This window comes from Protomyctophum bolini (assembly GCF_963924005.1).
Source record: "Protomyctophum bolini genome assembly, chromosome: 1".
NCBI lineage: Eukaryota > Metazoa > Chordata > Actinopteri > Myctophiformes > Myctophidae > Protomyctophum > Protomyctophum bolini.
The window spans coordinates 40,896,712-40,919,025 of NC_137862.1; the positions used below are offsets into that span (position 1 = coordinate 40,896,712).

The window sequence follows — 22,314 nt, forward strand, 5'->3', positions numbered from 1 at the left end:
TCATAACTAGGAGGAGAGGAGGTCAGTATGAGGGGAGGTGTCATAACTAGGAGGAGAGGAGGTCAGTATGAGGGGAGTTGTCATAACTAGGAGGAGAGGAGGTCAGTATGAGGGGAGTTGTCATAACTAGGAGGAGAGGAGGTCAGTATGAGGGGAGGTGTCATAACTAGGAGGAGAGGAGGTCAGTTTGAGGGGAGGTGTCATAACTAGGAGGAGAGGAGGTCAGTATGAGGGGAGGTGTCATAACTAGGAGGAGAGGAGGTCAGTATGAGGGGAGGTGTCATAACTAGGAGGAGAGGAGGTCAGTTTGAGGGGAGGTGTCATAACTAGGAGGAGAGGAGGTCAGTATGAGGGGAGGTGTCATAACTAGGAGGAGAGGACAGAGGAGAGGAGGTCAGTATGAGGGGAGGTGTCATAACTAGGAGGAGAGGAGGTCAGTATGAGGGGAGTTGTCATAACTAGGAGGAGAGGAGGTCAGTATGAGGGGAGGTGTCATAACTAGGAGGAGAGGACAGAGGAGAGGAGGTCAGTATGAGGGGAGGTGTCATAACTAGGAGGAGAGGACAGAGGAGAGGAGGTCAGTATGAGGGGAGTTGTCATAACTAGGAGGAGAGGAGGTCAGTATGAGGGGAGTTGTCATAACTAGGAGGAGAGGAGGTCAGTATGAGGGGAGGTGTCATAACTATGAGGAGAGGAGGTCAGTATGAGGGGAGGTGTCATAACTAGGAGGAGAGGAGGTCAGTATGAGGGGAGGTGTCATAACTAGGAGGAGAGGAGGTCAGTATGAGGGGAGGTGTCATAACTAGGAGGAGAGGAGGTCAGTATGAGGGGAGTTGTCATAACTAGGAGGAGAGGACAGAGGAGAGGAGGTCAGTATGAGGGGAGTTGTCATAACTAGGAGGAGAGGAGGTCAGTATGAGGGGAGGTGTCATAACTAGGAGGAGAGGAGGTCAGTATGAGGGGAGGTGTCATAACTAGGAGGAGAGGAGGTCAGTATGAGGGGAGGTGTCATAACTAGGAGGAGAGGACGTCAGTATGAGGGGAGTTGTCATAACTAGGAGGAGAGGAGGTCAGTATGAGGGGAGTTGTCATAACTAGGAGGAGAGGAGGTCAGTATGAGGGGAGGTGTCATAACTAGGAGGAGAGGACGTCAGTATGAGGGGAGTTGTCATAACTAGGAGGAGAGGACGTCAGTATGAGGGGAGGTGTCATAACTAGGAGGAGAGGAGGTCAGTATGAGGGGAGGTGTCATAACTAGGAGGAGAGGAGGTCAGTATGAGGGGAGGTGTCATAACTAGGAGGAGAGGAGGTCAGTATGAGGGGAGGTGTCATAACTAGGAGGAGAGGAGGTCAGTATGAGGGGAGGTGTCATAACTAGGAGGAGAGGAGGTCAGTATGAGGGGAGTTGTCATAACTAGGAGGAGAGGAGGTCAGTATGAGGGGAGTTGTCATAACTAGGAGGAGAGGACAGAGGAGAGGAGGTCAGTATGAGGGGAGGTGTCATAACTAGGAGGAGAGGTCAGTATGAGGGGAGGTGTCATAACTAGGAGGAGAGGAGGTCAGTATGAGGGGAGTTGTCATAACTAGGAGGAGAGGAGGTCAGTATGAGGGGAGGTGTCATAACTAGGAGGAGAGGAGGTCAGTATGAGGGGAGGTGTCATAACTAGGAGGAGAGGAGGTCAGTATGAGGGGAGGTGTAATAACTAGGAGGAGAGGAGGTCAGTATGAGGGGAGTTGTCATAACTAGGAGGAGAGGAGGTCAGTATGAGGGGAGGTGTCATAACTAGGAGGAGAGGAGGTCAGTATGAGGGGAGTTGTCATAACTAGGAGGAGAGGAGGTCAGTATGAGGGGAGGTGTCATAACTAGGAGGAGAGGAGGTCAGTATGAGGGGAGGTGTCATAACTAGGAGGAGAGGAGGTCAGTATGAGGGGAGGTGTCATAACTAGGAGGAGAGGAGGTCAGTATGAGGGGAGGTGTCATAACTAGGAGGAGAGGAGGTCAGTATGAGGGGAGGTGTCATAACTAGGAGGAGAGGAGGTCAGTATGAGGGGAGTTGTCATAACTAGGAGGAGAGGAGGTCAGTATGAGGGGAGGTGTCATAACTAGGAGGAGAGGAGGTCAGTATTAGGGGAGGTGTCATAACTAGGAGGAGAGGAGGTCAGTATGAGGGGAGTTGTCATAACTAGGAGGAGAGGACAGAGGAGAGGAGGTCAGTATGAGGGGAGGTGTCATAACTAGGAGGAGAGGAGGTCAGTATGAGGGGAGGTGTCATAACTAGGAGGAGAGGAGGTCAGTATGAGGGGAGTTGTCATAACTAGGAGGAGAGGAGGTCAGTATGAGGGGAGGTGTCATAACTAGGAGGAGAGGAGGTCAGTATGAGGGGAGGTGTCATAACTAGGAGGAGAGGAGGTCAGTATGAGGGGAGGTGTCATAACTAGGAGGAGAGGAGGTCAGTATGAGGGGAGGTGTCATAACTAGGAGGAGAGGAAAAAAGGAGAAGCTATAGAGCGGATAAGGGGACACATTCTGTTCCTATAGCTCTCTCTCTCTATCTCTCTAATTGGCCTGAGTACAGGTACAGTTCACTTCAGGGGAGTTATTTTGGAGTGTTCAAATATGTGCAGAGAAAAGCTGAGTCATGCATGGTCTCACTCCACTTCAGGGGCTGAAAGGGTGGAAAAAAAGAAAAGGGGAAAAAAGAGAGAGCTGCCGGGGTCTGGGGGGCAGCAGGACACGCTGGGCAAGACCTACGCTGGGGATTGTTTTGGCCGGAAATTAATGGGATTTTGGCAGAAGTACCGCTCAAGGAAATGACGTCGACGCTTTACAAATCAGTTTACATTCTCCGTGAATGAAACAAGTGTTGTGATTGGTCGAATATGACGGATGTTCGGTACCGACACTTCCGTCGATACCGTCTCTGCCTTTAGGTTGTGACCAGGCTTTTCTCTTTGCAGATGAGTAAGGCTGGGACCGAGGATAGAGTGAGAAAGGGAGTGATTAGAGGAGAGAGAGAGAAAGAATGACACAAGAAGTCTTCTCCTAGAGAGAGAGTATAGTTTTCCTCTGCACAGTGGAACCCAAAGCAATCTGATCTTTCTAGAACTTCTAGAAGTTCAGGCCGTGTATTTATCTTGCAATGATGTGACTCATATGTATTTTCAATAGTTAATTGCTCCTGTATAAAATCCAAAATAGTCACCTCAAACACTGCACCGTATAACAGGTCTCACAGGAAGCAAACAATAAATAATAAAGAATGCCAATGCACAGTGTATATACGTGCACGCACGCACGCACGCACGCACGCACGCGCCAGGGAGGAGAGCTTGTACAGTACGTACAGCACGAGTACAATACAGCACCACTCAGACGGGTCCGATTTTAAATGAATACGGACAGATTCAGTGTGCAACAGGCTTAAGAACCGCTGACATGCTTAGCTTTGTGCTTATCCTCATCACACAGTTCATTCATCACGTCTCTGTGTCACGATGCGGACGGAGGCCGTCTCATATACCGGATCGTCAATCTATGCCCATGTCTCCGGAACGCAGAGGAAGTCACATGGAATGACGTTGTACTTTATTGATGTTTTATTGATAAACCTTCCAGACCTGAGAAGATAAAAGCTGATTCTAGGAGGTGTCCCCCCCCCCCCCCTACACGCACGCACGCACATGGTTTTATTGTTTTATTTACTATGAAAACCTGCATCTCCGGTTAGTCAGTTAGTTAGTTAGTTAATCACGCCTCCATATGGTCACACCTCGTGACATCACGCCTCCACGGGTCCCTGGCATGAAAGCGTCTTTGTGAGTAGTTGAGGCAGGCTGACATGCATGGTGACGTGTTTCCATGTTTGTTTGAATGAAAGGGTTTTGTGTTTATATTTATATTTGAGAACCTGGCTGATAAAGGGTACAGGCTCTTATGACGTGTTTCATGAACCATTGGTTGAGAGTTAGTTAGGGCATCATGACATTCAGCCCGGGACACTATTGAGTGATTGGATGAATCACACAACCGCCTGTCTCATGCATTATAATATCCGTCTGTCGGCACATGTAGCTCTGTCCTAGACGGACACACAGACAGAAACACATGGGGAAGAAAACATAAACCTTTGTGAAATGCTCGAGGCAGAGAGGGGCCAGTTTGAAAGAAGAAGAGTGACAGGAGGATAGCTGGAGGCATGGATAGAGGGAGGGAGAGAAGCACAGGGGTAAGCATATAACAGAGAGAGAGAGAGAGAGGGGGGGGGGGGGAAGAAGGAGGTATAGAGGTAGATGGAGTATGGAGTAGTGGATGGAGTAGTGCATGGAGGAAGGATAGCTGGAGGGAGGGTTGATAGGGCAGAGAGGAAAGAGGAGAGCATGGTGTGTGTGTGTGGTGCGTGCGTGCGTGTGCATGTGCGCGTGTGCAGTGCGTGTACACACTGTGGGGGGGCACACGAAAAGGAAGGGTAAAGGAGACGACAGGGTGAGAAGGAGAAGGAGGCACTGTCTGTAAACAGCGATAAACAAAACCATGTTCTCAGCAACTGTAAAAAGTACTTGCAGACATGGAGCTGGGATGGATTTTTTTTAAAGAGTATTTACACTTACTTATCTCTCATAACAGGAAATAAACCATTACATGCCTTGTTCAAGGTAAGCTTTTTATACGCATGCTTGCTTACACTGTATCAGGATCAAAACAAGCCCTGTAGCACACAGAATGGTAAACATGCACCGTGGACACTGAACGTACCGCCTATAATACAGGTCACATCAACCAAGAGGTGCACAGAATGTGTCAGTATTCATGCAGTAATATTAGCATATTATTGCAGGTACCTGCAGGTTTCTCATAATGTCTGTAACAGCTTATCCATATCATCGTAAAGCAGCATGAGGTTTTTTAATAGAGACAGTATGGGACAGTATGATGACAGGAAATGGGGAGAGTTGGGCGGTGACATGCAGTAAAGGCCGTTGGGATCGGGAGTCGAACCCGCGGCACACTGCCAGACTTGGGCTACCGGCCAAGGTACCTGGACCGCTGAGCCACGGCCCAGGCCAAGCAGCATGAGGTTTACGCGAGGTAAACGTTATGGTGAACAGTGAATGTGAGACATGACCAACGTGTTACACTTACATACAGCGTATAATGCTCAGCGTCAGTTGGAACCAGTAAATAGACCTTGCCCAGCTACTTGTTGCTATAAATTGGGGTCTCACAGATAGTAATGCCATTCAATGTGAGTCCGTAGCCTGTCCGTAGCCATATCAAACTGGGGGGTCCTTGAAATGAAAATAGTTGAAAATCACTGCTAAAGCTGTAAAAAATCTTCTGGGGGTCCTTGGCATATATTTTCGAAAGGGGGGCCCGCCTGCTATTGAGTGTCAATTTGGGGGACCTTGACATGAAAACTTTTAAGAACTGCACTATTGCCTCCCGTCCATTATAATAGAGGGGCAATCATTTTGCCAACCGACCAGCAAATGCTCAATAGACGCTCACACAGTAGTGTGTGGCTCGCCGATATCAACTGGGCAGTTCAACTGTTAATGGGATTGACTGCATACGTGTGCACAGAGACCCTCACTGACAGACAAGTCTATGTGATCTTAAAGAGGGAGTGCCACCATTTTTGTATTTTTCATGTGTCTTATGTGCAATGGTGTATTAACTTTGTATTTAGGGTTTCTTCCTGAAGGCCCTTGACAGTCAAACGGGCCAATGAAATAAACAGTAATATATAGTGACGTCACACTATCAGCCTCTCCCCTTTATCATACAACTACAGCTGTGGGTGCGGTTTCAACACAAATACATTGCATTATTTCCTGGACCTGGGATGTTTCCTCCACTGTCTCAGAAGCACAGGGACGTGTACACATAGACATCAAAGGGGGCTTCAGCCCCTGCCCTTTACCCGTCTGTAAAACGACTGGCCTCTCCAGACCAACGAATGCAGCATTTACTATGGTGGAAGAAATGCACATGCCACTCCTTTCCATGCCATGCTGGAAGGCAGCATTCAGGATAATTGCTTTTTCTCCGAAGTCTCCTGAACGTTTACACAGTATTTTGCGTTGAACAAATGGGTTTAGAAATCCATGTCGTACACCGCATCTCCACTAGCTAAAGAGTGCTGGGTTTCACCCCGAAAATAGTTGATCTACAAGCTCTCAACGTGTCGCGGCGCGTTGTGAGCTTGTAGATCTGCTTTGTCCAAAAGTGCCCTATACGGGATTTCAGCCCCTGCCTCTCTAATACTCTCTGCACGTCCCTGCAGAAGCGTGACAGTATATTCTATAAAACGCCGTTCTGACAAGTCCTGGCTCAAGCCTGAATGTCATCCAGAATATGAAAGTGGAGAGTGTGCAGACGTCTGCAGCAACAGTTTGTTAGACATTACTCTCAGCCCTGCTTGAAACGCAATTGCAGTTCAGTCACAACAAAGTCTTATTTGATACTTTTCTCTCCCAGGCATTTATAATAGAGTTTTACAACAAAAATATCTTGGTTTTCAGACAGCACTCCCTGGAAAACAGTACAGGTTGCTGTGGGGCACAATGTCACACACTGAACACCAGCCAGGGCCTCCCTAAATGCAGCGTATATATTGTATAGTTAGTGTAGAAGCATGCAGGGACGTTGAGTCAAACGAAACAAGCACTCCCTGGGGCTAGCCCACTGTGGGTTCCTTAGGAACAGAGGAAATGAATGGCTTGTTGTTTTGTGTCACCGCGTGTTAGGTGTGCATTCTCTGAGGATTACCCAAATTATGGTGGATCAAACACTATATGCATAATTCATAGGGTATATGGAAGACTAAATGAGCAAAGATATAGCAAGAGAAATTTTACTAAAGCTCCTTTAGTTGACATTTTGGGAGGGAGGATCATAATTGGCGTCACGTATATTTATGGAACAGAGAGGATTTAAGCCACTCTATGGGACATGTGGACAGGGACTTAACGCAATTACATGGATTGCTTCTAATTTGCAAATAATCAGATGGTTTGTGTGTGTGTGTGTGTGTGTGTGTGTGGGGGGGGGGGGGTGACATTTATCCTTCGTGGTCTTGAAAATAACATCATGATTTTGAGAGGGTATTGTTGAAATAAAGGCATATTTCACATTTCACTGCTTTGTGCACGGCTGTATATCGTTACATAATCTGCATCAGCGATTCCAAACCTGTGGGTTGGGGTCCATTGATGGGCTGTGAGGATATATATTCATTATATATATATATATATATATATATATATTAGTTTATTTTTGTTAGTTTTCGCGAGATAGAATCTCTAAAGTTATAGGTTGATAAATGGAAACTTAAAGTAGTAGCTTATACTATAAGGGTTCCATTGATCTAAGCTGGAACACAATCACTATCGACTGATCATTAAAATGCTGACCACTGACCACTTAACACGCAGCGGAATGTGGTCAGATATATGGGTGAGGCTTTCCAGACTTCCAAGCGGGCTCTGATCCAGAAAAGGTTGGGAACTCTGGATCTGCATTGTACTGCGCTACATGTTGACCGATTGTCTGCACCAGTTGACTGAGACTGTGTTCACATTCACAAGCCATCTGGTCTGATTATCAATACAAGACAAACATTTCAGTGATATAATCTTACTTACAATTTATGCTTTCTCTGAACATGCAGCCCTTTACAGATGGAACATCGCCGTCTTTTAGCACCAGTCTAGCCAAAGATCCAGCTTTATGCTGGGCTTTGTTCTCCAAAGAGTCCTTTGTGAAGTGGCGTGAACAAACAAACAGTGGCATATGGCTGCTGTTGGCCCGGAAAAAAAGAGACTGTATCCAATGATGTCTGGTCGCTTTATTTCTACTTTGTTTGCCTTTCTAGGAAAGGCAAACAAATTTAACTTTCCTTCAGAAACAGAACTTTCTGGGAGATATTCAGTGCACTGAACAACAACCAAAGAAGTGCCGAGCAGCGTGGCGAAACAATTTTAGAGATATACTACTGACTTGAGCGTGTAGATGGATGGGCACAGCCTTCTATACTGGGCATAGAGCAGATGACAAAAAATAAATAAAGAAAAAAGGAGAAAGAAAAAGCCCATAGTGGAAATGTCTCTCCTCCATGACACAGTCAGACATGATTTATACTTTGTCATTTGATGGTGTCGTGTACTGAAAATAGCCGACCTACAAGCTCACAACACGTTGCATTCACAATACTATGCGAGCTTATAATAGACGAATCCACAGAGGGCTGCCCTGGGCACGGCCATTACTGAGGTGTAGCATTAACTGATGAGCTACACCTGGCCTACAGGGCACTAATCCATGGATTAGTGTATAGGTCAGCTACATGCCCCGCATGACACCGTCGTACGACGGAGCACAAATCAAGCTTAACACAATGAGTGCCACCTGGTTGACAAAAGTGGTGGCGCTTGGGTGCCACGTGATGAGAAGCAATTTGGTTTGTTGCCATCTTGAATGCTAATAGCAATAGTGCCAATGCTAGCGAGCTAAGGCGACATTGTCCATCCTCCAGAAAACACCAATATTCCAATCGTGATCACCGGAAAATCAGAAATGACCTCCGAACATCACTGATCTGATCAACACCACAGACAGCATGGTATTTTCAGAGAAAACAGTGTGGAAATGCCGTGGCTAATACAGAAGCTAATGAGTTGGTCACGCAGACACAGTGCAGGCCAGGCCCAAGCAACCCAGCGATTCCAAAAATGGAAAATAACGAGGCATTCTTTTATCGATATTAAACGCCTTAGAACGAGTATACTCGCAAATGTATTTAGACGAGTATACTCGTCTACTCTAAAGCATCAAATGTGATAAGATTCCTTGGATTAGCTCTGAGGGGTCTTGTCATTCAATCTGCTACTACAGTAAGATTCCTTGGATTAGCTCTGAGGGGTCTTGTCATTCAATCTGCTACTATGGTAGGGTCACTGGCTTCCCCGAGCCAAGCTTGGCAGGCTGACGCTGGTCCGTGGCACACATCATATTTTAGCCCTGCCCTTTCCGAATGCTAAAAGGATTTAGGCCTAGTCTATTGATTGTTTTTTCATTGGCTTAACCATATGAACCTTAGCGGATGCTTTTTTTTTGTTGTGTTTTACACGATCACAATATTTGGTGTACAGGGGGAAAAAAGGAGGAGGCCTTGCATAGATCCCGGGGGGGGGGGGGGGGGAGTCTGGTCAACGTGTGTACAGTAGGGTTCATATGGTTAAAGTAGATGGATATACAGTACGAACACCCAGTGGTGCGAAAAAAGTACTGAAAGGTTTTACTTAAGTAGAAGTATCAATACTGCAATGTGGAAATACGCTGTTACAAGTAAAAAAAAGTCCAGGATTAAAAATGTACTCGATAGTGAAAGTACAAAAGTATTGGTATCAACATATACTTAGAGTACAAAAGTAAAAGTACCCATTATGCAGTATGTCCCATTTCACAAGTTTTCAAATGTATAAATGTCCTTTGAAAATAGACGATCTACAAGCTCACAATGCGTCGCATCACGACACATGACGTAGATTTTCCATTCATTGTCAATTTAATTTAATTTTGTGTAGGACGAGCTGAATATAGGAGGGGCTAGTGCCCCTCAAAAACATGGGGGGATTTTGTGAGATTAACCCCAAAGGAAAAGCTTCCAAGTTGGTTTCACTTATTGTGATATTAGATTCATGTTGAAATGCATTATGTTCTCAAAGTGGGGTTCGGGCCAGGAACCCTCAGGTTTACAAGGGTCCTTGTTACTACTGTATCTATCTATATCTATATCTATATATATATCTGTGTCCATGTGCACAGTGCATGCTGAACTGTATCTGTGTGTGTTTGAGTGTACACGCACATCCGTGTGCATATCCGTGTGCATATCCGTGTGCGTGTGCGTGTATGTGTGTGTGTGTGTGTGTGTGTGTGTGTGTGTGTGTGTGTGATGGGTAGTCAACCTGACATTCAACCTGCATCCAGCCGACAGGTACATGGAACAGGAAATTACTTTTGGGACAGCCAATCAGAAAAAGCTCTCAGTAAACAGGAAGAATCCGTCACAGTGGACCTGTCAGGTGCCAATCATTTTCACAATGACTTGCCCGTGCAACTCAGTGGAAGTGTCAATCAGCTCCTAATCCCGCCCCTTAGAGACCAGTACTTAATGTTGAATTGATGATGCATACTACACACTCTTCCTACTGTTTGTCCGTGAGGGGGTTCCAGGGGGAACCTACCTAGCAAATGACTGGGGAATGTTGTTCAAAACGGAGCACTCCTGCAAACCTTGGAAGCCAATCTTAACCAAGCAGGATGGAAGGAATAAGAAGAATGTGAAAGACCTGTTTCGTATAATGACGATAGAGATAGTGTACTGATATGCGTGATGTATGGACACAATCTTTAGGCGTACTCCAAAATGAACATTTCCCAGTTAGCTGGTTTCTGCCCGACAGCAGAGATACAGTATGTGCATAGCGATCAGTTCTGTGGCTCTGGACAACTGCATGTTCATGTATTGTATGGCAATATAACGACACTTTATAGCTATGTCGCAGTTATGGGCGCAGTGGGTTTGTTTATAGTTACATGAAAATCTAACACTCAGCAGTTCGCTATGGGAGGCGTCCAATCTTGGGCGCTAGACAGAAGTATCTCTATAAACTCACATTCCATACATTTAAGAATGGGTCTTTGCGTCATGACGTATAGTACGAGCCGCCTCTCCCCGAGGGTATAAATGCAAGTACTCACGCGTGCACGTTATTTGTTTTCTCTTATATCTGTGTAACGCAAGTAATTCTCTGCAAATAAAACATCTCATGAGGACGGGTGGCTTTCCCCAGCTGCTTGGTACCCAGAGGTTCCCCTGAATTACGCCAGTGCATTACACTCACAAACGAGTAAGTAGCACTGTATAAACCATTCTAGCTACTACTGTACTTTGTTGCAAGCTAACGCTAACCTATCATAGCCACTACTAGCTATCAGTGAGCGCTGTAGAAGCCCTTGTTTATTTAGCTTAGCCACTAAATAGCTCCCTTGTTGTGCTGTATAAGCTATCTGCTAGCACGCTCGTAGCTGCTAGCAAGCTTTGTTTTATGGCTTAGTAGGCCCTCACTAAACACTCGAGTAGCTGAACGTGCATTTATACCCTCAGGGAGAGGGCACGTACTACGTCATGACGCAAAGACCCATTTCTCAATTAATCGAATGGGAGTATATAGACATACTTCTGTCTAGCGCCCAAGTTTGGACGCCTCCCATAGCGAACTGCTTCGCTTACGTCTTATATGACTGAGATATAATTCTTATACTGTATGTATAAGAGATATGGGATATACTTTGGCTATATATCTTATATGACTTCGCTTATATCTTATATGACATATAGCTTATATGACTGAGTCAGAGGGGCATGGCCGTGGTCCGCCACAGACCGCCAGCCAAGTCCTCCCTTAAGCCGATTTTCATATAGGATATCAGAAAGTACAGTATGTATTTAATTGAATCTGCCCAGAAGCTGCAAATGTTCCCCCCAGAATAGGGATGCTAGGGTCATATAATGATAAAACGTTGGCTGAGACAGACTGAGACTTTTCTACTGGTTCACTCCCTACAGCTCTCCCCTGCATTGCAGAGGGTGGTCTGACAATGGCCCTTGAACGCAATGCTGCTAGAAAAGTGTGTGTGTGTGTGTGTGTGTGTGTGTGTGTGTGTGTGTGTGTGTGTGTGTGTGTGTGTGTGTGTGCATGTGCGTGTGTGTGTGTGACAGGTCTTAAGTGGCCCTCTGACAGTGCGAGCACCCGATCGTTTCTCCAGGCTCTGACAGATTATACACGCACATGCACATGCACACAAATAGGCGCGCACACACAAGCAGGCATGAATGCACACATGCACGCACGCACGCACTCACATTATGCTGATCGCATATACCACAAATGTCCTCACATGCACAAATATCCATGCACTATCACTCTCCAATTCTCTCTGCGGTCAGAAACATTCGTTTTTCATGGAAGGCAGTGTAATCCATGAATTACTGTCACAGGAGGAATGAGAAATTCATCATTTTGAAGATTTAATTCAGAACATGATCTGAAATCTGTTAACCATTGAACCAGTGAGTCCCTATTCTGGGACTTTCATAGTAGCAAACATTTGGCAAAAATAGCCAAACATTCAGGCAAATACAGGCAAACGTTTGGCAAATATAGCAGATCTACAAGCTCACTAAGTGATGTGTTAAGCCCAACACACACCGTCTGTGAACGCTGTGCGTCAAAACAGCCGCCTGAACCTATCCCACACCAGGGGCGTCAGACGCGCGCTGGTGCGCGTTCACGCCTCGCCTGACGCTCCGATACGCTGCTGTTCTATTTTCCAGGCGTTGCCGCGCGGCCTCCATCCGGTAATCGGTGGGCGTGGCTGGCCAGCGGCGCGGTAGCGCGCCGCGTCCTGTGGGTGTTGCTGTGCGTCTATGACGCGCGGCAATACTGTGCCGCGTTGCTGCGCACCCGCTTCACAGACGGCGTGTGTTGGACTTAAGCTTCTAGATTGGCTACTTTAAGCAAAGATATTTAGTGTTGTGGGAATAAAAGGAGAGGAGCAAGTATAGACCCCTGGGGGACACCGGCCAATTACATACAGTCTGGTTTACGGCTATCTGTGTCTTATTCTCCACAGAGATTTTCAACTGATTTTGAGCTATTGATCCTGACTAATCAATCAATCAATCAATACTTTATTTCAGACCCAGGGAGATCCATATCACAGAAATATACATACATCACAGTATAAACTGTGAATTGACTAAGAATCAATGAGGGGAAAAACTGTTGGATTGGGAGATTCAGGTTTTTCTCAAGTCGTTTCTTATTGACTGTAATGGTCAGGGACAGACTCTCATCATTTTTCTGGCTCTAACCGTGCCCAGTACTTTACACGTATAGTGTCAGTGAGAAAAATTAGCCCTATACAGTAGGCTATATAAATAAAAATAAAAAATAAAAAAATTCGCACGAATTTGGCCCAGACCACCCCACCACAACCAGCGCGTATGAGTATAGCAGAAACTATAACGCCCACTCTGTCGAGGCACACACAAACAAACAACCCCTAATACCACCACTTTTACAGAACAACAGATACAAACCAACAGACAACTACACAACCCTTTGTTTTAAATATATCTGTGCTCTCACAAGAATGATGCTAGCAAAAGGATTCAAGATAGAAGAAGGTTTATTTGTTACTCACTGATACAGGTACGTACAGTGAAATTATCATGATGGCTCTGGCAGAATGGCAGCACGCCCAGACCTTTCCTGGTGGCCTGCCGCCTATTGGCCTGCCTGCCTTTTCTTTTCTTTTTTTTAATATCATGGCGGCCCCCCTACGGTCGCGGCCCACCGGGAATATGCCCGGTACGTCTTATGGCCAGTCCAGCCCTGTGTTTCATTTATGACTCTGGACAGTGTCTATGGACATGTCAATGAGTTGACCGTCTTACTATATTAAAATAAGATCTGGTTGCAAAAGGGTTTGAAGTGGCCCTGTGGTATATGGTGAATCATATAGCATATTTCATCACTACTTGAGTATGTATAAAACTAAACAAGAACTTCTCTCTGACAAAGTCTGATGTAAAGAATGTTTACAGTTCGACACTCGAACCAAAAAGCCTATTGTTGCTCCCCTGTGGAGAATCTAGAATTTTCCGGTGACGAATTGGCAGCTACTTTTTCACTGAGTAGCTGTTTTCACGGTTTACTTTCTTAAAACGACTCTTAACAATCTTCTGTCAATATAGACCAATGAGAAACGCTATGAAACACTATGTGAGTGCATTTTGTACTGATTTAAAATATTTATAGTAATAATAGTATTTTCATGATTATAGTTTTATTTACTGGGTTGTACTGTTTAATTCATTTCTTAATATAGTCTGTTCAGTTTCATATACTTATATCATCATCACATTGACTACGGAGGCTTGGTTGAAACAGACAACTTGCGTGTACTTTTTCACACGCTATTGCTTTGTAACGATTTCATCTCGTGTTTTACCAAATAAATGCTGAGATTCTGAGAACATTATCACGTGAATACTCCTTCCTTCCTTTTCTACACTTCCTTCCGAGACGACACACATGGGGGATTTGAAACCACAGCCCTTTGTGTGGTGGACGAAAACAAACAAGTCAAAGTGTGCAAGCCGGGGGTGAATGAGAGCTCCTCCAAAGGAAATACATGTAAGCACTGCATTTAAAGCACAGAGAGCACTGGGCTCAGGTGCTCCAGATCAGAGCTAATGGCCTCACAGCACAGCTACACCTCCCATGAAGTACAGTGCCTAGCCTGACATCCACGAGTGAGAGGAGGCCTCAGTCCATTTCAGGTCCAAATATTGTACTTTTACAGTATTCCGATCCACTACATTTATTGAGTTTTCAAGGACCCCAAAAATGATATATATATATTTGGCCGACATCTGAAAATATATTGTTCCAGCGACCCCCCCCCCCCCCCCAGAAGCAAAGTCATATATTCAAATATTTGCACCACATTTTCACGAAAGGCAGATCTACAAGCTACGAGCTTTTAGATCTGCTACTTTTTCAATGGCTAAAGTATACCATAATGCTTAAAACACCAAAAGGGGTTCCCGTCCAGAATGAGTTAAATGGATGATGTCATGGGGTACAGTTGGGCAGAAAAAGGCAGTGATAAGGCAGTGATACATTTCATAATATACAGCTTGAAATCACTGCTGGAGCAGATAATCTGGTGCAATTAGTGGAGCAATTCTCAATCAGCAATCCTTTTGTTTTTAGCCAGCTGGTCAGTGACGTCAGTTCAGTAATGTCATACGGTACAAACAGGAACCCGGAAATTATGCATAATATAAGCTGTGCAATCTAAATGTGGCAGAGATACTCGAGTGGGTTACGTTGCACGTCCTCAGTGGGTCATGTACAATGGTGGAAAATACATTTACTGGAGTCTGGAGTGCTGTACAATTCTGAGGCACTACTTATTTAGCATTTATATTTTCTTTAATACTACTTCTACTCCACTACATATCTCAGAGACAAATTAAGCTTCCACACTACAATCATTTAACAACTTTAGTTACATGTCACTTTACATATCTGGATTATTAATATAACACATACATTAAGCACTCAAGCACTATTTTATACTTTGGCTATTAATTCAGCAATAGCGATTTAATGCGTTAGAGAGGCCATTAAAAGAAAAGTGTAAAGTAAATTGGGAACATTGTGCACATTACTTTAAGTAGAGTTTGATTCCAATATACCTTTGTACTTTTACTCATATCATTACTTTTACTTAAGTAACACATAGTACTTCTTCCACCACTTGCAGAGATAGTGGAGTGGGTTCTGCACATCCTCAGTGGGTTATCTTATGTAACTGTGATATCGTGTCACTATAGCAGTTGACCGATATGGCTATTATGCTTTATTTAAAGCTATAGAGTCCATAGAGAGGAAATTTAAACTTTATCACCCGGGACTTGAAACCGTGTGGGGATCTAAAGATGTACTGTACCACACACACACACACACACACACCAGCCTGCTTTTTTTTTCGCAAGCTGCTATACATTATTAAAAAAAAATCCCCTCTGCACAAATTATCTTTGCCGAAAATAACCAATCTACAACCTCACAACGATTGCAGATTCGCCCAATGTTCACCCCAGAATATAGGGCTTTAAGCATGCCACCACAGTCCATTGTTCCTATTCTCCCTGTCACCACTATTGGACGCGTTTGTTTGCTCCACCACCCCATCTCCACCTGTACGCTTGGTTTTCCCCTGTGGGATTAGTTTTCCCCTGGGGGCTATACAGTTTCTCCCTGCTCTGGAATCACTGTCTTCTCATTGTGCAGAGCAGGGTGTAATTATGTTGGCCTAGCAGAGCCTGAACACCAAGATCAAATATAATATTCAAACCTGTATTTACAAAATGTTAAGAATGTTACTTGGCCCATTGTTTACCTGTGGCACGTTCTCTCACTAATGAGAGTCTCCCACATTGTAAATTGTATTTATTTGCCTCATTCACGTATCTTACCTACAGCTATATGCACACACTGCATAGGCGTACTGTATACTGTATCTCATCAAAGAGGTTTTAGTGCCGGGTCCCTGATGCAGTTGAGGCTCATTAGCACATTTCAGCAATGGGGCTGATGAGTTCCACAGATGTAATTTCAACCAACCAACACGTAGCAGTAATACCATGCCAACAATACACAGACACAATTGCTGTTCCCCAGCTACCACGTGATTTGCTCGGGCTGCAGGAAGATGGTAAGAATTGAATTTATCCGCCTTGTTAGAGATGTTATAGATTATAACGAATGTTTTGGCAAATCCAATGTGACACTCCATGTTAGAATAAAATAAGTATTCCAATTCAATTGGAATAAACAAGAAGATATTGGATTGATTTATGAACAAAGTACTAAAGTACTAATAGACAGACATGTTGAGGAGACAATTACACAAATATTCTATTGGCAGTTACAGGATATGATGAACAATGCCTTCTGTAAGTAAGGGAATGTCATGGCAATTGGACAGAAAACCTTTTTTATGTCCAAAACCGTTACTTTTGAGAAAGAAACAAAAAACTCTGATCCTGTAGTTATTATGTAGCTCATTATAATATAATTTCCGTAAGTTTCATAATTATAAAAGATCCACAGACATATTTAACCACAACCAGGCATCCCTAGTTTGGGCAGGTTGTATAATACAATTATTAAAAGAAAGGGAGAAAAAAAAAGAAAATAATTGTGAATATCATAATAAAGTAGGGCAAAAGATCAAGCGATAAAATGTGGATAATATGCAGGGTTTCTGCCTGACAGCGATGATAAAAGCTATATACTGTATATATGTGGCATGACAAAGACAAATATTCACCATTGCGGAAAAAGGTAGCGAACACAATGGGCAAATTTTGCCTGTTATCTGGAAAAGCCTTTAAAGGTTTTGCTGAGTATGCACAGCCTCGTTCAGCAGCAGCCTGCTTCACTTCCATACAGTCACAACCATTTGCATCCTGTTAGTGTTCCTGTGTTGTCCATTGAGCAACTGCAGTGAAGCAGTTTGGGGGTTAAGTTTCTCGCTAATGGAGTGTAATTAGTGAGGGAAAAGACATTTGCGTCTCCTGCTCCTATTATTTCCACCATGCTTTTGTATATATAATTTGCTGAGGACGCTTTAGTAGTGCACGTCACGCCCCACCACAATGTAAGCGTTCCAAAAATGCAGTGTTATGATGAATGAACCAATAAGGGACTTGATCTGCTTCTGAATTGACCGGGTTTTGTTTTGCCAGTGATTTGGGTTAGCAGGGATGGATTTGCTGCATGGGAGGGGGGGCGGGGAACCATGCATCTGCTTTTGATATCCCCCATTCATCTTCTTTTTTTATCACAGGTGGGGATATGTTTTATGGCCATTTTTGGTCAGACTGAATTAAATTTCTGTCTACAATACTGTCTGATATATTTGATATTTATGTTTGATATAATATCGCAATGTAACAATTCATTTAAATTGGTTATGTTAACCACGCAAAAGCCAGGAACTCACCACCAGACAGGACGAGGTATAGCGAGAGTGTACGGCATGGAGATAAGCGAAGAGAAAAGCTAAATCCGCAAAGAAACTAGCACCAAAGGAAATCACAATGAACGGGCAACCACTGGAAGAAGTAAAAGACTTCAAATACCCCGGGTCTTTTGTGAGTGAGGATGGCAGCTCCATAAAAACAAGAATCGGCATAGCTACATCAGCCTGACAAGACTTGCCAGAGTATGGAGAAGCAACACCGAGCAGCTTCCCGCTGAAGGTCGGACTATACAAGTCACTGGTACTCTCCACCCTACTCTATGGTTGTGAGAGCTGGAATCCCTATTTTGGTGATATTTTAAAAATAGATCTACATGACGATGCATTATCAAGAAGATGCATTGCATCACAATGTGTTATACACTGTGTCATACGCTAGCATACGGGCTGTGGTTAATACAATTACAAACTGAATTTAGCCTATAAATACATAAGAAAAAAAGAGAATAATAATAATAGTCACTTTTGGAAGAAAAAGTTAAAACAATAGCATCATCGGTTTTAACAGACATTATTGATAGCGCTCCAGCACCATTAATCTACAAGTGTCTGTACATGTCCTCCTGAGAAAAGTCCTTTAATAGCCTCTTTACATATTGAATATTGCTCCCTTGTGAGCCTGGAAGATGGAACAAATACATCAACTGACCTCTTCAATGTGAACGAGTCCATATCAATAAAGCCTCTAATCCCTGGGAAAATGTGCAGCTTTTCTAGAGCACATTTAATGAACAACAATGAGTAAAGTAGCATCAGGGCTGGACTGAGACCAAAGTTCGACCTGGACATTTTCGCAGCATTTGGCCCAGACTGGCCCACCACAACCAGCGTGCAGATAGGCTACTCTACTGACTTGGGTCAAGGCCCATACAAATATAAGAACAGAGGGTTTACAGTTTTTACATTAAAATAACAGTTGTTTCCTTTAAACAAATTGGCACCACCTAGATCAGATGGATGAACCAATAGGATACCCATGTATCTGTCAAAATACTTCCTTAATGTCAAGTCCACAATCACAACACCAGAGGGAGTTCAACTAATCACGTGCAAACCAGATTTGGCTTTAAATTCATTTCGCTACTGCATATATATATATATATATATATATATATATATATATATATATATATATTACTTTTTTATCTTTAAAAAATATCTGCGTAACGATGATGTCACTGGTAGACGGGTTTCTAAACTACCCACAGCCCTCCTATGAGACACAGACTGAGTAGAAGCATATTGTGGTATTTTATCATGAACATTAGTGAGGACCAATTATATGAAGATAGGTTGAAAACTTTAAGTGGGAGTGGTCCTTTAATTTAACTGTATATATGATGATTTCCTTTTTTCATAGTATTTGTACGTCTTTAAATGTTCTGATGAATTGAAAATGGAGGACTCATGATGTAAACAAGTCTTAGTGCTATTTCTGCTTATCCTTTCAGTAGCAATTTTTATATTGTCCTCTACTTTCGTTTAAACTGTACCCATTCTACAAACTGTGAAATACATTTTTAAATCAATCAATCAATCAATCAATCAATCAATCAATCAATCCACCACCTGTTTTCGACCGGCACTCACCCCTCTAGACCAGAAAAACCACACAGGCTGGGCCACGCTATTATTACCTAATGTAATTAAATCATGCTCGTTATATTCATCATGGAGCTGTTGTGTTTTTAAAGGTCGGCATATTATTCATGTTATTGCTGATCGTCTGTATGTTCCAGTGTAAGCTCCACTGCTCCAAATGGAGGAAGCCAGCAGCCACATAATATATTATATGCCCGGCAGGAGAGATGGCAGGCAGGGGAGAGAAACACAGTCTATACATTTCAGGTGAGACAATACGCCGTTTGCAGTTGGCTCAATCTTACTATAGTTTTAAATGTTTTATAATTCAATATTCTTTCAGCAGAAAAAGCGCTCCAGGCAGAGCTTTTAAAAGGCAGATGGAGTGAACACAGCCTGAGTGGGTGTGCTGTGTTTAGAAGATGGAACAAACAAAAGTAAACAAATAAAAACTGTGTGTGTCTGTGTGTCTGTGCGTGCGTGCGTGCGTGTCACAAATACTAGTGTGTGAAGCTGGTACAACTCACCATACACTCGGTGCCTCTGTTCCACTGATTTCCAGAAAGTCGTATCTGTCCTCCATCAGGAAGTCACTGAAGACCAGAGCTATGGTGTCTCCAGGTTCAGAGAGAATGGACCACGTACAGTCCAGGTTGTTTTCGTACTCCGCAGGGTAGCCGGGGCTGGCTATCGAACCCGCGGTGCCACGTAACGTACCGCCACACGCGCCCTCCGCTGTGGAAGAGAGAGAGAGAGAGAGAGAGAGAGAGAGAGATGCAATTATGATTAAGGCATGCAAAGGGTTCTGGGGAATTGAGGCCCAATGCATTACAATGTGGTGCCGTGCGTGCGTGCGTGCGTTCTTTCTCAACTCTGTTGTTGTGATCGCCACTTAGGACTATTTTTCAGAGATCTGGAACACGATTGTTTAATCACCACAGGGAAACTGTTAATTGATTAGTTTGATACACCTCATTTAAAGTATTTTTTTGTCTTAGTATTAGAAGCTGTATATTAATACATTAACCAAATAGACATAAAAAACAACTGAACAAGCAACAAAGAGAAATCAAAGGACTACGTACCTCTACAAAATGGCGACGGAAAGTCCCACTGTGCTCCGCTGCCGGGTGATACGATGCACGTGAGAATGCTGTGTCCCTCCAGCACGAAGCCCGACTCGCAGCTGTAGCGGATCTTGTCGCCCATGTTGTACCGCGCGCCGTGGATCACTCCGTTCGGAATGAGGCCAGGGGTGCCACACGTATGACTGGGCAGGACTGTATAAGGGACAGAACAGACAATGGAGAATATTAGATTAGCCCATTAATAATACCTGGAACGCATCTGTGCCACCTCAGATTTCAACCATTATTTTAAACTTTAGCTATTGAAATAATAGCAGATCTACAAGCATCTGTGCTTGTAGAAACTGTGAAAATGTGTGCAAACCTTTGAATATAATTATATTCGTTCAAAGCGAACATTTTAACTCAAATCTCTGCTTCTGTGGGGTCCCTGGAACAACATATTTTTCAGATGAGGGTTGGCGGCCAATTACAGAGAACATGTGGGGTCCTTGACATGAAATACACCACTGACAGAAACATTAGGTCATTTGTAGAATCTGAGTAAGAATAAAAGAAAGTCCGCACACCAGCTCCCAGTAATTATTTACTTAGAAGTAAGTAAGTAAAGAGCTGGGAGCTGACTTTGTTTTATTCTTACTCTATATGACTGTGTTTGATCCGGCACCCAGCCTACATACAGCCTAACAGGTAATTGGATGTGCCTTTGCGTGTCCTTTGGCTGTTTTTTTCTTTTCTACATTTGTAGAATCTGGTCTCAGATTGGTAAAATAATATCTAGTTTCCTCAACAGAGAGCAAAATGAATCATAGAGGACTCAGACAGTGCATCTACAGTAGTATGGTTAATGCTGTAAAATAACATCATAATGCAGACAATTCAGAGCATCAATCATCAACCACACACACACACACACACACACACACACACACACACACACACACACACACACACACACACACACACACACACACACACACACACACACACACACACACACAGTGCACCCATCATCCACCAACTGCTTTGTTGTGTGTCAAGAGGTTAGGAGACGAGAGGCAAAGAAAATATATCAGTTTATTGAGACTGAATACACAAGCAATGCAGTGGCACAGGGGAAATGGATAATGAGTAAATACACTGAGAGACTCCAACAGCTAGAGACAAACACAGAAACACAGGTAACAGTTTTTCGGTGGACCGTCAGGGGAACGCCGAGAACAGACGGTATAATTACACACACACACACACACAAGGGCTGCATTAAAGAGAGAGAGATAGAGAGAGAGAGAGAGAGAGAGAGAGAGAGAGAGAGACGAGTGCTCCCTCCTGGTCGTTGGGGAATTGGACAGTGGTGGGAAAAAAAGTGCTCACATGCTTTACTGAAGTAAAAATATCAATACCTCCCAATCCGATTCCGATCATTCTATTTTGAGTCATACCGATACCTTCCCTATCCGATCTTTATATTTTATAATGCATAATGGTGTAAAGAGTATCCCTCATTCAAAGAGAGTATACAGACACCTATCCCATCATAGCGGGGGTTGCATTTTCTTTTGTTTTCATCATGTTTTTCACGTCTCTGAGTTTTGTTTGATGATCTCTGACTGGGACCAGAAGGAAAACAACTAGCATAAACACAACAGTTTGTTTTACAAAATCTCATTGCTTATACATCTTTCTTTGAGATTTACATTAAACAATTAAAAATCTGATCTTTTCTCCCCGATTCATGAGATCGGAGCCGATTTCCGATCTCCCGATCCGATCAGGACAACCCTAAATACCGCAATGTAAGTCCAGAAATTCTAAATTGACGTACAAATCAAGTACAAAAGTATCGGCATCAGAATGTCCCATTTCAAATATTCACAAATGTATAAAAATATTTTATAAATAGCAAATCTACAAGCTCACAATGCGTCGCATCGCGACGCATTGTGTGCTTGT

At 43.6% G+C, this 22,314-nt stretch overlaps 1 protein-coding gene across 1 annotated transcript in view; it reads right to left on the bottom strand.

The window, feature by feature from the left end:
- LOC308315110 (CUB and sushi domain-containing protein 1-like) overlaps positions 1 to 22,314 on the bottom strand; it is a 694,698-nt gene that overhangs the window by 366,943 nt on the left and 305,441 nt on the right. The window contains exons 4-5 of the mRNA XM_080762946.1: positions 20,359 to 20,553; positions 19,801 to 20,008 (exon numbers count right to left, since the gene is read on the bottom strand). Coding sequence (XP_080619072.1) covers positions 19,801 to 20,008; positions 20,359 to 20,553 — 403 coding nt within the window. The remainder of the gene's footprint in view (positions 1 to 19,800; positions 20,009 to 20,358; positions 20,554 to 22,314) is intronic.